This window comes from Ptychodera flava, chromosome 9 (genome assembly GCF_041260155.1).
Source record: "Ptychodera flava strain L36383 chromosome 9, AS_Pfla_20210202, whole genome shotgun sequence".
Taxonomy (NCBI): Eukaryota; Metazoa; Hemichordata; class Enteropneusta; family Ptychoderidae; genus Ptychodera; species Ptychodera flava.
The window spans coordinates 7593752-7611276 of NC_091936.1; the positions used below are offsets into that span (position 1 = coordinate 7593752).

Consider the following 17525-nt stretch of genomic DNA (forward strand, 5'->3'; position numbering starts at 1 on the left):
GTTCCAGATGTAAATCTAGTAAGATGTTATTACCTCTACCCCCTTTAACATTGACAAACCTCTCCCATTTCAGAAGGTGGGCCTCTCTTGCTGGTAAAAGCGATGCTATCTGAACAAGGAGGTGAAGTGACTCTAGAGCATACTTATGTCTACCATCTGCCTTATAATGAAGCATTAGAAATTTGTACAACCTGACTACTCTGCCTCCATCACCTTCTTTCACAGCATCTTGGAAATTGCGTGCCAGCAATCCCAAGCTTAGGCTTGTACAGCATAATTAAAAATGTAATCCTGACTATCACTACTGGCAGAGGCGTCAGCTGGCTGACTTTCTACAACATGGCCATGTTTTTCTTCTCGTGTTTTGCCAGATATGCTGCTCTTTTGTACACCTTACCACAGTATTGACAGCATAACGTTGTTTCTGTATTTTCACTTTCTCCACTAGATTCTACGGTGACCTGATCCATGATGTACCTGTCTACAAACTTGCTTAATGCATCATACAAGATTTTGACTTATCAGTGGCAAGCGCCAATTCATCAAGGTTTACATTTGTATTTGGCTTACAATTAACTGAATCAATGTCCAGAAAATGCATATAAAGCACTGATGATGTGTGCTTAGAACTGTATATACATCAAGGTAATCTTTCGTGGCATTCACATTGTCGCTAGGATCTTGTGTAATGTTTCTCCGGTTGATGGCATTTCTGATTTGGTGCATTGATCCGGTATCCTTTGCTGAGTTTGAGTAAAGCTTGTGCCAGATGACCCAAATGTTGAAAACACACAAAAAATTTAATTGTAATAATACAATATATCCGCAAGCTGCCAAAGTTGAACATAATATGAGCATGGAAAAGTGGAAATACATCACTGTTTATTCAGTGTTATAGCTTTGCAATGATTGCCTTCTCGGTACAATAACAACTAAAGCCTAATGTGACAATCAGGTACTCATGCACCAAGTATTTCACAAATTTAAACTGTCAATTATGGAAACTCTGTCTACATTTTTAAATTTAAAATTTTAAGGGTAAAATAACCAAGTTTCTTAACTCATTCATTAGCACCACTATCTTAACAGGACAGTGATTCACACAAAATTATGATTCTCAAGATGTACATACATAATAGGTAAGGACAGATGAACAATTCAAGCCACCATGAGTGTATTAGAATTTTACAAATAGTGTGACAAAAATAAAACCAACCTGATAGAATGCAACAAGAGCATGCCAGTCAGCTAATTTGGGGTAGAGCCCTTCAAGACGCTGTGATGCAGTTCTCCTATCACATACTGATTCCACTGCTTCACGCAATCTCTCTGTTGTGAGTTGGTCATCAGTGAATGGAACTTTACATAAAGGGTCTTGGTCTTTCACTAAAATTGAAAGAAAATGAAGTTAAAACATAAAATATTTGACAAGAACGGTAGTTTTTTGTAACAGTGTGCCATGGTCTGAAAATGATGATAACTGAGTTCAGAGTTAACTGATAAAATGAGACAATATTCCATTTAATTCAATTAAACTTTATTCATCCCTTGAAGGGACAAAGTCACTCATTTTGGACACTATTTCAATTATTCTAGTCCCCTTGAAACATTGTTTGTAATGTTCTGCTCACTGAAATTAATTCAATCATCAGTTGTCACTAGTCAAGTCAAACCCAGGATATGGCGCTAACTCTGGAATTCTACTATAATACATGTATAATTTTTGGTACGCATCAAAAATTAAATTATAGAAGTAATCATGCATTACATCGGCATATCATCATTATCACCATCTCCATTGGACATCGAGGGCCCTGAGGTAAAATAATAAAATACTACTTTGCAGCATGCAAATAATCTGTGAACAAAAAGTTACAATAGTTTAAATGGAATTCTGTGTTTAAAACTCATAACGCTTTTGATAAACAACTTGTAAAACAGACATAAAATGACAGAGAATCATCTTACTCGTGTGTATCATGTCATAGCATGGGGAGAAACCAGCAGACTTACCTGGAACAAATTGATGTGCGTACTTAGCTATCTGTATCATTTCCTCTGTGTACTGTTCATTGTTCTGTAGAACGCCCAACATTACCTGTAGAGTTAACAAACCAATGTATCATTAATTACCTGGTAGTGTATGAATAGTAATTCCTTGCAAGCCTGACAGTTACAGTGTCAACATTAAATGCAATCCTAACATAAAATACATGAAGACGATCACATTTAAAACTGTACAACTTTCTTGTATGCTGTACAGTAGTTGTTTTACTGTTGGATAAACAGTACAGTGGACAATCAATAACATATGAACACAAACTGTGGACCGCAATGACTGAGATTGCATCACTTGTGATAACTTCAAGTTCAGTTTTAAATTGGAAAATAAAACGCTTTCTTTTTCATATACATCACGGGGACCATTTTTGTGCAAATGTAAAATTTTCATTTGTTTTCAACTCAAAATAGCTTATTAACTTCTTGTTACTTACAAACTGTGATGGCTTCTTGGCTTCATCCTCATATTGATGGGGAATATGTTCTGGAAAAACATCAGCCATTTCTATAAAGGCACTGAACCTGTGTGTCAGTACTCTGCCAACCAAGATGATGAATTCATCTCTTAGTGCCAAATTGTCTTGGACTGTTGGCAGAATGTCTGTTATTGGGGTCTGTGAGGGTGAACAGCGTTGCATCTGATCTAAATGTACCGTACATCTGGTGTTATCTTGTTCTTGACCGCCATCAACTGGAACATGTGATAGTCACGGTTCTGGTTATCAACAGTCATGTGTCGAACATTTTCCCGGATGTCAACATTGTCACCTACTATTTGAAATCCAGCTGCTTGTGTGTTGATGACGTTCTTCAACTTTTGAATAGAGGCTTCCTTCTGATCTCTCAAGTGTTGTTCTGGGCTTGGCGAATCACTGGAAAGAGTAATCTCGATGGCTTCTTTAGGTTTGGTAGACATTGGTAATTTACTACGGCCTTCTTGTGAGGCGTCTTTTGCATTAAGTTTCCTTTTTAATGCAAGCAGGGTACTGGCACTTGCTGGCAGATTAGTTGTTGGCTGATGTAATACAACATCATCAAGGACAGCATTATCAGTGTGTGTGGTTTCAGCTATGACTTGCATGCTGTTTGTTGTTTGAAGAGGTGGACTAGTGTCTTTTATCGCAACTGCTGGTTTATTTCTGTCTGAGGACAGTATATCATCAAGGGACTCGATTTCTCTTTCAAGCTTCTTTTTCTCTACCTCTTCGCATTCTATGGTTTCTTTCCAGGAAATCACATCCTGATCAAAGAAGGCACCAAGCTCTTCCTGCTTATGAAGGATGGATTTATCAGCAACACACAGGTGTAGTTTATTTAGTCTTCTAAATGCCTGCAGGAGACAGAAAATAAAATAAAATGAGATATTACATGACATGTATATCAACTCTTTTGAGGGCAGGAAATGAAATACCAATGGTTTGATAGTAAGTTAGAAGGAAAAAGTTATAGGCAAATAGTACCAATATTAACTAACAATTAAGGTTACAACCAATATTGTACAACTTTATAAAAGGAAAATAATTCTGATACTTTACCATTCTTCCTGCATGAGCACGTCTGAGTATGCCACCGACGATTGTCTGGATAGCTACCATGTGTTTATTTCTGCCATTCAGAAGTACTGAAGCTGCAGTGCAAATGATGGATCCATTTTCTCCAATTTTTGAGCTGGCATTGTTGCTTTGAGAAATTCAGTCAATGTGTTGTGCTCTCACATTAAGCTCAGCATATGCCCTCTTGAAAGAGAAGTTCTCTAGGTCTTCTTTCCCATTCTTTCTGAACACGGACTTGTGTGATGTTTCGCACAAACTGGCACATTCTTCGTTGATTTTTTCACAAGCCGCCTCTTGATATTGCTGAATAGTTGACTGCAATCTAGCACTGCATCAGCCAAACTCTTCACCGATGGCTTTGTTTTCCCTAGGACAGCTTTCAACTTGTCCACTTCACAATCACAAGAGAAACTCGCCATCTTCATTCAACTGTGTAACATCAAACAAGACATCAAATGAATAAAACGAACAGGCTAATTACACATTTGGGTACAGTTGAACCGCGTATATTACCCGAAGTGTCACCTGATACATTATCAGTCACTGCCAATGGAATGGCGCAAGGGTCATTAAGGGTCACGTTCAGTTTTATCGGTAAAATACTCTGAAACCAGCCTCGCTTATATTTTTGCCGTTTTATTTTTATCGGCAGTGTTTTATTGAAGTAAAATTAAACACGTACTTTCTGTCACGAAAGATTCGCATACTAATATATGCAATACAAATTGACGCCAGTGGCAACAATACATTTCGAGTTTGCAACATGTGTGCGGCACTTCCTATTATCGTCCTATTGTGCGATGTTTATCTGTGAGGCAATGGTGTGAAAAATACATAAGACGGACACAACACAATTCTTTACCCACAAAGAGACATGACAGAGAAAAGGCACCGTGTAGTTCCAGCAAGATTATCATGCATAATGCACGGGAAAGAAATGCTTGTGCTAAAACAAATCTGGATGAAGAAGAAATCATCGGGTCAAAAACAAAACAGAAAAAATACTCACCGCATTACGAACCTCAGAAGCTTCTTCGAATATGCAAGTGGATGCACCACAGTCACTTCTCACACAATCGTGATTCGCTACGTATGCTAAACGTTTTGGCCCTCTGAAACTATTTTGTTCGCGAAGTGGAGATTTAATGCCACGCTTCACATGCTCTCCGTATGTTTTCACGGGAGTTTTCAGCATGGTCAATGTCTACTGAGTACATGAATACAGAGTACGATGGTGACTATCGCATATTGAAAACACATGCATTTGTCTTGGTTTTTCGGAATGAATATTCAAGTAGGTCAGGGGTCATATTTAAATTTGGTGCTCCGCCTGTCCTGATGCGTCATCACAGTGGAATGCAGTGGTAGTCACCAGACCCTCGTCGCTTCGCGACTCGGCGCTCGTCGCTCCGCGACTCGCCATGTCCTACCGCCAGCGGCGCACTTTGCACTGGCGAAGCGACGAGGTCTGGAAGCGAGACTAGGTAAATATTGGCCATTTGTTTGGCCCAATTGTTTATTGAATAAAGGTACAGATTACCATTTTGTTTGAATGACACATGGCATGTGTATGTTGCCCCACAGTCCTCCCTTGTGGAGGGACTGTGGTTGCCCCTTCTAACAATCCGTATTTTGATGATGATCCCATGTATACTCAGTAAAGTTTTGGCAAAGAAACAGACTCAGGACAGATATTTCATTACAATTACTAAATTTTACTACATTCAAAATTGAACTACTCAAGAATATCACAGTGATTCCGTTCATATTCAACAAAACTATACTACCATGGATTGCTTCCTATTCCAAAGTTCACTTGCATGATCTTTGTATCTGGTAAACAATATCAAATTAAATAAAAAAATATGACACTTCTCGACCATCACAAATCTCATGTTCACAATCTAACAAACCTCAATCGAGAGTAGTTCTGCTGCTATTTTTAGCCATGCTGAAAGAAAATTCATGAATAAATTATGTCTGGTTACCAAGCAACTGCCGAAGGTCGCGTGCCAACACACAAGTTCATCCATGTTACACTGCACTGTGCAGGTCCTTTATACCGACAGAAAAAAAACGTTCAAATAGGAAAGATTCACATTTCAAGAAAGCAAAAAATTGTACTCGAACTTTCCTTTTGAGAATCAACATCGCGCAGGTTCGTTTTGAACGTCAACCCTCACCCCAGCACAAATGTACGTACGTTCGTAGTGACGATACTATGATATGAATGATGACGGTCCCATTTTCAAATGTAACCACATTCTCTCGCAAAGAAACGACAAGCACCGGGAGTAATGTTTGCTATGGCATTAGCGGTCGCTAGTTCAGTGAACCTGTAGGCGAAATCTTGATTAGATCTCAGCTCGCTCTTTATATAGTTGAAACACGGCTCGCAAGCGTTGAACTGGGGATTGTATGGTGGCTGGTAAATCAGTCGAACCCCTCTTGCCTGCAATAGTCGTTGGAGATTTTGCTCAACATATCGGGCGTGGTGGAAACCGCAATTATCCATAATTACACAGTCACCGACGGCCAAACACGGATTTCCAAAATTATCCGTAACTCGAACAGCCTCGTCGAAAAAGTTCAATAACTCCAACCCGTTTGATGGTCCAACGATCACATCGGAATGATCGACACCCGTAGCACTGACAAGGAGGTTGACCGTGTACGTAGCGTTCGATGCATGGCGTTGTATTTCAACTGCCGGTGTGCCGATTTCTGAGTGTCCAAAACGACGATTGCCTGTAGTTCTGATCACCGAAGACTCGTCAAACCAATGAATTTGATTTATATTGTAATCAGAAACAGTTTCTATGAAATCCAGTGTATATTGTTCGATAGATGGAGTCATCGATTCGGCAGCAAGACTTGATATTTTCTTTCGACTCATGTTCAGGTATTCGGTTATCGCTCGGTGGATTGTCGCCAGCGATGGTACGTTTTCGGCCGTACACACGTTATCATCAAGAAGTTTCCTTCTGATTTCGCGCAAGTAAATACTTGGCTGCCGCCTTTTGTAGAACTCGATATGTTGGAGAACGTTGTCGACAACTTTGGTACGTTCTCGCGCTGGTCTATCACGAGCTGTAAGGGAGCCTGTCCTCTCGTATTTGCAGCAGATACTGTGCGCTGTTGATTTAGACACTCCGGTCGTCGATGCAATTTCACCATAAGAAACGCCTTTCAAGTGAAGCTCTAAGATGCGTCTTCGCGTCAGAAATGGTGTCGGAAAACCACGTTGCATTTTTTCTGTGGAAGTGTGTACTATACTGTGCACGGCAGTTGTACAATGTAGCAACCTTCAACTTTGCCGCCAAAACTATTTTTGTAACCGCGATCTGTTATTCGCATTTTAGTAGTCGTAATGAAGTGAAATTCACGCATACATTTTACCGGGCTAAAACTTCAATTTTATGAATCACTATGCTTCATACCGCCCATCGTTTTTGAACCATTCACACGAATCGCCAATGTAAAGGTGTGATTCACGTAGCTAGGAATATGACGTTCAGGTCAGTCGTTTGCGTACAGTGTATCTAATGTTTACATAAACTTGTCGCCAGCGCGGCGCGGCGGCGTCTGAAATCTTCCTAGGAAGTTCCTTATCAACTCATGAAGTTTCAAAGGAAACACACTGATGAATTCATGAGATGTATCAACATTCACATGAAGTTCGGCGTTCGATGATAGATGAGAACGAGTGTAAACCACTGAGTGCTCGCATTTTGGCACTCATGGTATCCTCCATAGCCAGGTGCCAACAAAAATGGCACTCTTACACAGTAAATCTATATTTACATTGAACTAGGCATTACCACTTACAGTGTGCCCACAAATGACACTTCAACAAGTATACTACTTGTGCATCTCAGTGGCAGGTAATAACATATTGCACTCCGAGACATGAGCAATAAAATTGCCGGCAAGTGAGTGTGTCTTGCGAATCTTGAAGGCATGGTGCCCCTAAAATTGATTTTGATTGTCAGCAATTTACTGATATACCGGTATATATAAGGAGAGTACGTCATCATAGACACCAACGTAAATTACGCATTTTCAAGTCTCAGGCTCATTTTAATGACAATATTGTCAACCTCAGCGATCGTTCTTTATCTCCCAATGAAAATTCACTTCTCCGGCTTCCGCTTTCTTTCTGCCCTATTCCACCACGTTATAATCATGCCCGCCAGCTAACAGATGTAGAGACTTACGTCAATAGAATACGATGGAGGGAGTTTTTCATTGATACAGATTCTTCTCCACTGACTATACCCTCATCACTTTATATTCGTACAAACTGGACTCCACCACAAAACCATAATGATGAGCTCTCAAATGCTATCACAGGAACATATACTGGACAATAAGACACAATAACGAACCTAGACATTGTTAATAATTTGACCATCTCACAATGCAGAGCCCTTACATCGCTGAAGGACAACAATTCTATCGTCATCTGCCGTGCAGATAAAGGAGGTGCCATAGTAGTAGTATGGAATGTTAATGACTATGAAGCAGAATGTTGAAGACAACTTTCAGACAAACAAATTTATGAAAAGGTATCATCAGAGCATTCAACACAAGTACACAACAAACTTACAGATCTAGTAGCATCCCATACTTAACTTACCGCAGAAGGAAAAAGAAACCATTCTGCAATGGTCTAATCGTAAGGGAGCATACTTTTATATTTTGGGCAAAATCCATAAAATCAAGACCTTGGACGATCTACCACCAGGACATCCCATCTGCAGTCAAATCAGAGCTCCAACACGAGCAGCGTCCCTCTGGTTAGATTGGAAGTTGTCAACAGTCTGTAACAAATATTGCACTGAACTGGTGAAAGACACTACTCAATTTCTTCAACATGTCAATCAACTTAATGTCAACGTTCCTCTTCCCCACACCCATATTCTTGCTTTAGATGTCATCGCACTTTACCCAAATATTGACATTCAAGAGGGCATTTATGCCCTGAAAGAAGCCTTATACACCAGTTCAGATGAGAATTCAAGCAATATAAACAACATCCTTTAACTAGCAACTATTTCGAGTTTAACAACCAATACTACAGACAGATATCTTGTACAGCAATGGGCACCCCATTTGCCGTATCCTGCACAAATATTTATATAAGTTGGTGGATGCATAAGTATTATTTTACAACACCTAATTGTCCTGAAGTGACAGACCGTTTTATCGATGACTTGGCAGCTCTATCCACTTCCTCGGAAGGAGAACTTCACTGTCTTGTCAATCAACTCAACATGCGCCACGACAAAATCAAATTCACAGCAGAGATCAGTAAAACATCTATCCCATTCCTGGATGTAAGACTATACCTCATGGACAGTTATGAATAGACTGGAAACTGATTTATACAGTAAACCTAACAGCTCCCATCGTTATTTGCCACCAAATAGTTGCCATCCACCTCATATAGTTAGATCAATTGTCTATTCAGGTTCACTTAGAATTCGCATTTGCAGTAAACCCGGGTGTGATGTGAGATTAACGGAATTCGCCAGCTACCTTTAACTCTGCGGCTACAGGACAAAAAACCATCAAAGAACAGATTACAAAGGGCAGTATACCACCCCGCCAGGATCTACTACACTACAAACCCAAAATGCCTTCTGATAGAATACCCTGGGTGTCAACATATGATTCTCGTCAACCAAACTTCCGTCAAATCAGTCACGGTGTAGAAAATCATATCATCTTACAGTCATCAAGCCGTATGAAAACAGTAATGCCAGAATTGCCCATCATTGCATTCACCAAAACCGGCTCAGACATGCTATCAGAAGAATAATTTTAAGAAACAAATGTTTTGACCGAAACTGCCGAAAATTGCCCCAAAATACATTTAACTGCAATTTTAGTATATCGACACATTAAGTTAATTTGTAGGAACCTTTCTACCAAATATCAAAGATATTGCTGAGAAAGAAACTTTTTTTGACCAAATATCGCAAAATTTTCCCCGAAAATACGTAATTGTGGATGTCATCATGATTTGGATCAGGGAAAACTGTAGTTTTATACCGGTATGTTGTGCTGTATAGTTACTGAAGGACAAGTCCCTATTTTGACACAATGAAATGAAATCTGTGTTCATTCTAGTTGTTTCATCATAGCTGTAAACTGTGTTCCTGCAAACTGAGATAACATATAATTGTTGTATTAAAGACATCTCTCTTGACAAGTTCAAAACAGATGTTGCTGTGTCTGATCTCTGCCAATCTACTACAGGTATAAAGGCAGCCATTTCTATATACCAACTTAATTAACCTTCTTCACAAGCACGCACCTGTAAAGAAACGTCTTGTTACTACTACCCCCCCCCCCAACTCTAAGTGGTAAAACATGGATATATTGTCTGCAAAACAACTTGGCGTCCGCTGGAGAAAAATGGCGGAAAGTAAACCAAAAATTTCAACAAACAGCTATTCCGTGATCAATGCAGGAAAGTGAACTCACTAATCTGCCAGGCTGAATGTGCGTATACTGAGCTCATCGAAAACAACAGTCATGAAACATAGGCCTTATTCAAGATTATTTCAAGTCTATCAAAGGCAAAACCTCGGCTCCCACGCATTTAACTGCAACTGCTCTAGCCAACAAGTTCAGCAATTTCTTCATTGAAAAAATAACTAACATTCGTTTAAACTTGGATTCCTTTGAATCATGTAAATCAACTGTCCCTCAATTTTGCTGTGAAGTAAACGTCACCATTATCAACCTTCGGAATCCTGAAAACAGATGAAATTACACAAAATATCATGACCTCGCCATAAAAATCATCCAGTATTGATCAAATGTTGACCACCCTTGTCAAAGTCATCATCGACTCACTGCTACCAGAAATCAGCAAAATAGTTAATGTTGGGACTGTTTCTAAGTTTAAATTTGCAGTTGTTACACCTCTTCTTAAAAAACCTACGCTGGATTACTCAGTGCTGAAAAATTACAGACCAGTTTCAAATTTACCATTCCATTCAAAAGTTACTGAAATGTTGTAGCAAAACAGGTCATCAACTTTTTCAACACCAATTTACTTTTCGAACCACTTCAATCCACGTGTAAAAAATTTCACAGTACTGAAAAGGCTCTTGTCAAAGTTCACAACGATATAACACTATCACTTGATTCCGGACATGATGTCATCTTAGTTTTAAAGGATTTATTATTTGCTGCTTTTGACACCATTGACCATAAAATTTTGATCAAATGTCTGACTGACCTGAGCTTACACTCAGTCTGGTTTTTGTCATATCTATCTACCAGATTTATATCTGACTGTTGAGGGTAATCATTTATCTCCACACCCACTACGATTTGGTGTACCTCAAGGTTCTGTTCTTGGGCCTCTACTTTTCACACTCTACATAGCACCCCTTGGTCAACTTATACAACATCATCAGTTAAATTTCAATCAATATGCTGATTACAATCAACTCTACCTGGCATACACCAAAAGAGAAACATTGACGGCTGTATCCCAGATTGAGAACTGCCTGTTGAGCAAGACCACTTGATACAGACAGAAATTCTGCTTGTACAAAGGCAAAACTAGCTCTGTCTGGGGTTGTAAATGAGAGTTTATCATTGGCACCCTGTGTTCAAGATTGTATGCTAATTAATGCACTTCTATATGGATTACCAGAATCCAACATCACTTTACTACAGAGAGTACAAAACTCTGCTGCATGTTAATCGTACAAGTTAAGCAACAAGAACACATGTCTCCCTTTTTCATATTGAAATTCAACTGGTTACCAGTCCTATAGAATTCAATTCAAGAGTTTACTCCTCACCTACAACGCTCTGCGCCTGAATACCTGACTGCACTAATCGAATGCAGTAACCCTTCAGATCTCTCCATTCAGATGATGGATTATCTCTCAAAGTTCCGTGAACACGACTCAAGTCATATTATGATCATTCATTATCATAATTCATATGCTGCTGCTAAGCTGTCATTTTTGCAAGATGTCTACGATGCGATGAGAAACAAACATTTTTATTGTTCTTGGCCCAACACATGATGGCATAATTTTGGACTGAGCATTAACATTATCACAAAGAGACGGTTTAATATTATTACTCACCTTCGCTTCCTGTTTGGTCACAAGATAGATCCAAAATAATAACTGTGATTTCACATGATGAAATGTGTGCGAGAGATAACTTGGATCGTTCCTAGCCATATATATCCGAAACACAGAGAGCGCGGATGTTGTCAATATGCATGTGGCTATCTTGGCGCGGCCGTCATGGTAGCTCTGATGAAGCCACAGGCGCTCCTTAGCTGGTTAGTCTGCTAAGTAGATCATCGATTTTCGGCTCGATTTATCGATCCCGTAGTCGATATGCCGCCAGTGAGTATTTAGGTTGCAGTGGCGGGCATATCGACTACGAGATCGATAGATCGAGCCGAAAATCGATCTACTTGGCAGACTAGCCAGCTACGGAGCGCCTGTGGATGAAGCCTGCAGTTCTGGTCAGCTCTTTGCAAGGCTCTGTCTCAGAAAACAATTATCCTACGCATTACAGCAATATTCGAATTGGAGAGGTGTTCCGGTGATACTTTCAATCATGCGTTCCAATCACGAAACAGTAATCACTCAGGCCAGTAGGACAGGACACATTCAAGCCTCCTGGTCGAGTGCAGTGCACCGCGGCACCGTTACGACGTTTAATATCAATTTCGATGTCTGACGCTGTGTCATGTGACACCTCCAACTTTCTGTGGCGCCCTCTACACCTGCAGGTATTTGAAGAAGTCTCGGTGGCTGAAGGGAGCCGTCTGCGCGTCTTGCATGAGCGACCACCATGGAGTACATTTTTCTCACAGCACAAATAAATATGGAAACAAAAAATATGGAAAGAGTATACCAGTAGCTTTTTGAAGTCGCGATACGCCAACTACGGTCTTTAATACCTCTACGCATTGGAATCCGAGCAACCAAGTGTTATCGTCATAGAACTACTAAGCTTATATGGTAAACCTTTACCTTATTAAATTCTGCACTCAACTGTAATCAGAGGGTATTTAAATTTAAGCAACACGGCTTCAAAAATTGAAGCGGAATTCTTATCGTCCGTTCTTGACGCTAAACGTATGTCAAGCAAATGTTTTTCATGTATAGTGTGTGCAAATTATATAATTGTTTTGTTTTTGAGTAAAGTAAAACATAGTATCCAAGAAAGCACTAATTCCTCATTAAATTATTAAGCTTATGATCTTCGGCTTGTGAAAGACCCTGAACATTCCATTTACATACATTATATCAATTGATAAAATTTCCGTAGGACGACTATAAAATTGTTAAACATTTCAAAATTGCCATACGACCATAAAAAAGAGCGAGACTGTCTATGATACGACGGGGAACCCCCTTTCTTTAAGATCCCTCTCGGACTTAAACCAGCCCTTTTCGCCTCAAAAATGATTTTATAAACCTTGTCAATTGAATTGTTTTAACTATTCTCCCTTCTTTTTGGTCGGCAGATATCAACAGTTCGGTGAATTATCCACTGCATTGCTGTTTGGCTTCAAATTAGAGCTAGCAAACCTTTGCTCAGTCTGAAATAGTTGCCGAACAAACAGTTTATTGTTAATGCCTTGCTTCATTCTTAAAAACTTAAATGTGGACAGGGAAAACACAAAATATGCAAGGAAATTCGTGTTGTATTCGTATGAAAGCCAAACATACAGTAAAAAAGGTTTTAAGTTGTTATAAAAGTCGGGAACTGATCACCTTTTGCATGGATTAAAATTTTAAATGAACAGATATTGTGTAATTATTCCACTGCACCTTACTGCATTACCAACACATGGCAAAAAAAAACCCCCCAACATGTTGCCTAGAAAAATGGCAGCTTCAAGATACCCCCCCCCCCAAAAAAAAGGCCAACAAAACAAAACAAAGCGAATCGATTAAGTCGAGTTGTAGTCCATCCAGAAGTTCACCACCGAGCAATGTGCCAGGTCACTGTCGTCAGGTACGTCCTCAGTGTGTCGTTCAACGTACAGGTCACGTTACAAAATATTGTGACACTGTGCACTGTAAGCGCCCAACATGTTGGTTTTCAGCCTCTTAAAGCTTCGAAAAGTGATTATCTCCAAATAGTCGCAGTCTAGATTTCACCAAGAAACTACCATCGGAGACGAGTCCCAGGAAGGGAAATTCTAAAGGGCAATTAAAGCTTATGGATGCGAGTTGTAGAGATGAGAGCTGTTTTTAGACCAAAAGGACGTCATCAACTTTTTTGAAGTCAGCTACTCTGATAAAGTTGATGAAAAATCGTCAGATTTACCTTCATGTGTTGTTTTTTTCACCGTCACAATTTTAGCATGTCGTTACTCGAACGTTGCTGGACAGGTCCACATGTTGTATTTACTTCACTACGTCACGATGCGCGTCAATCGTCCACAGGATAGGACGTCTGTTAAGCGACGCGACGTCGCGGCGCTCATATTATAAGCTTCCGCTCTGTCGCGTGGCTGAAAACCACAGCCCGTAGACTTGGTTCAAGTAGGTGAATTTTCAAAAAATAAAATAATTTGCAACAGTTTCTCAGGTGTCTCCTCATGATACAAACCTATTTAAACTTTGGCAGCGCAGGTCAGGTTGTCCTAGCGATCGAACGCGTTACCTTTGCGTCTATAGTTTCTGCCGGATTCCAGGTGAAACTCCCCTGTATAGCTGTATCGCGTACACCCCTCTCATCCCGAAACCGTGAACTCACACGTTTCATATGAAAACAGAACACACTTCATGGCCTTCACCCCAATCAAACATTCACAAATCACAGCCTCGAACCAAGTCTACACAGTCGGGAGCATAGCTATCTTTAAAGGGCGACGTCAACTAGACATGTTGAGTGTGGTGCATGGTACTATCGATGATGGGGTTGACTCTAAAAAGACTTCATTTGATATGATATCAATTTATTAAACAAAGCATTTAATATTAAAAATTAAAGAAATGCACGTTCCCGTTTAGAAGACGGCAAACATGAATTTTGTTGGTGTTGAAATGCGTTTTCGACTGCCTGCCCCAGAAGTCACAACTTAAAACAACGGTTGTTGCATTTGTTAAGCAAAAGCTAGATTAAAAACCTCACGGTCCCTAGGGACACAGAATTTTGGACTCTCAAACTTTTACAATTCTTTTCTGATATACCACTTGTGGAGCTCATTTTAAAGCTCTTGGTGTAAGAAAACTTTTCATCGGCTTAATTTTTCGAAATTCGAAAATTTTATTTTTCGCCATAGAGTTAACACAGGGATGGCGGCCATTTTGAATTTTAAATATCGGTAAATCTTAAGTTATTTGTTTGCCTAGTACCAAAATTTGCACGGTGACCCCCAATTTTTATCCTTGATTTTGAAAAAGAATGGTTGAAAGATTCATCAACGAAAGTTTAAGCAAAAGTTTAAGTCTTTCACTTTCGAGGCGCGAACTACCTTAAAGCATGGAGGTAGTCTCTGCTACCTCCATATTAAAGTGATCAGAAAATCGCAGTCTAAAGCCCACCGCACACGGTGAGGAATTTGCCTCGCGAGGCAAAAACTTTCAACACTGGCAAACATGTTGCTCAACGGCTCAAGGGGAAAAACTCACGAAAAATCACCCTCACTGGCTGTGCAAACAGCCTCGAATGAAATTTTGCTAAGCTAACCGTTTTCTTGTGTGCGGCGGACTTGCTAATAGACTAATAAGCTTATGCACAAATGTTCGGTCAAAGATTTTTCTCAAACAGCCATTTCCGTCGGAATACCGTGTTTCCATACGATGGCAAAAATCTGATTATGAGCAAATCAGTAATATTGCGACCGTTCTTTTCCAGAGCACGGATCGTTGATTGCAATTTATTTGAAGAATCGCGCTTTCAGGATATGTTTCAAGATGATAGCAACGGGTAACACTATGCTTTCCACGCGCTCTAAACGTTTGATCACGAAATGCAAAATGCATACCACAGCGGCCATGGCCATGTATCGATTCACAAGCCAGTGGTTTACCGGCATAGCTCATTGATTGAGGCGATCGAATCACTTAGCGTGAAGCATTGTCAACAATAAAGCAAAAATATTGGTTAATAAAGTAATAACATGCTCACCAGGTAAGCTGCAGTCAACAATGTGTATTAAAAACCAATACTTTTATCGTAATCCGTTGGTACAAGCACGGTTCTTCCATGGTACAACAGACACGATCCCGATTACACAAGTTAATTCCACGGCAGAAACTGGCCAGTATTCACAGTAGCATGCTGCTAATAACTATTTTAACCATTGAGGTAGGCAGGGTGAGTTTTAACAGTGTATAAAGTAACTCTGTCGCAGTCAATTCAACTTGCGTAAATGTTGTTGTGATAGTTCCCTGTATAGGATCTTGGGTTGGTGGGTCAATGGAAGGATATGAACTTTTTAACAATACTGTTTTGACCCAAAGCTTTAACGCTCAGAAAAGTTTTGATAATCCATGTGGAAATTTTTCAACTATTACCGAGATCAATAGCTGTATTCACCTATTCGCTTTGCGTTGAAGTTGCACGCCCTCATCGAAAGTCAATCACGTGATCACGCAAACACACAAAAAAAGTAAAATAGTTTTAAGCGTAAGTCTTGGATCCCTGGTTTTCGAAGTAGTGGCTACTCCGCCAATTCAAACACGGGTCAGTTTCGGTGTTACATTGGCATTATTCACTGACTCCACTTGCTCTAGGGTCTTTGAAGATCATACCCCCCGCCCAGTCGCTCGGCTTTTCTCGGCAGCAGTGATGCTGGCTGGCCGATGTGGGCCAATACGATCACCCCACGATCTTCACGACAGTCTGCTGAAGTTTATGCCTTTATTTTGTTTTGATATTGATATTACTCTGTTTTGATATCGATATTATTCTGTTTTGCTCAAAGTCTGGGGACTTGGAGCTAGTATAGGGTCTATGCCTTATCGCAGTCTCAACAAATAGGTACTAACCGTTTAGCACCTGTGATGTATTTGTATAAGCTGCATGAAAGAAATTAGAAACCGCCTATCAAAATGGCTTGAGTGTCGGGAGTAGGTGCATCACTCAGTATTTTTATTTGACCGAAACCGCATGCAGCGGCTTAGTGTTTTGGACCGAGAGTTTTCATAATCATCTTCATTTACAACTGAAATTCCATTGCCTACTCATTTTTAGCCCAGGCCTTGAGTGGACTTGACATTTCTCTCCTATAGACGTAAACAGGTAACAGCTTGTTATAGGTTATAGCACAACACGATTTTTGAGTGAGATTTCACCAACGTCATTCACTGTACACGATGGGTCATATCTTGTACGTGAAACATGGTCCCTGCAATTACTTGACTGGAGTGAAGTACTAAGGGAGCGTTCAGTTTTTACGGCCTGGGGGGGGGGGCGGCAAAATCTTGTCGCCGGTGTTCAAAAAAATATAGACCCCCCCCTGCATTTTTCGTGAAAAAAGATGACCCCCCCTTTGTCATACGAAAAAATTTGATGAACCCCCCCCCCCCCTGAAAAATAACCAAAACCCATATGTCAAATTTACCCGCATGGTTTGGATTTGAACTACGGTACGCGGCGCACTTTATTCGTGTAGCAGAGATGCCAGTGCACAAACTTCTCAGCCACATCCATTGAAACGTCTGTTAATTAGGACGACTGTAAGGCAATTTTTAACTTCGTTTCCATAGACAACTTATGTCCATGGACATTGTATAAAGTAAACTTTATTGGAGTGGTTCGCCAAAGGCAGCCCTCGGGTTAAGAGGGTCATGGGCCATAACGTAAAGTCAACTTTATTCTAGTGGGCCACCAAAGGTGGCCCGCCGGTAAAGAGGGTCGATCATGGCCATTGCATGAAGTAAACCTAATTGG

The 17525-nt window shown here is 40.1% G+C and overlaps 2 protein-coding genes across 2 annotated transcripts; both read right to left on the minus strand.

The window, feature by feature from the left end:
* Window positions 1-2506: 2506 nt before the first annotated feature.
* LOC139139577 (uncharacterized) lies at window positions 2507-3707 on the minus strand. The gene is made up of 2 exons (XM_070708473.1): window positions 3597-3707; window positions 2507-3391 (listed from the first exon to the last, which is right to left on the minus strand). The coding sequence occupies exons 1-2, from the start codon at window positions 3654-3656 to the stop codon at window positions 2705-2707; spliced, it is 747 nt and encodes a 248-aa protein (XP_070564574.1). The 5' UTR covers window positions 3657-3707; the 3' UTR covers window positions 2507-2704.
* A 2155-nt stretch (window positions 3708-5862) lies between these two features.
* LOC139139879 (paired box protein Pax-1-like) lies at window positions 5863-6864 on the minus strand. The gene has a single exon (XM_070708829.1). It carries the CDS (start codon window positions 6862-6864, stop codon window positions 5863-5865), a length of 1002 nt encoding a protein of 333 aa, XP_070564930.1.
* Window positions 6865-17525: the final 10661 nt, after the last annotated feature.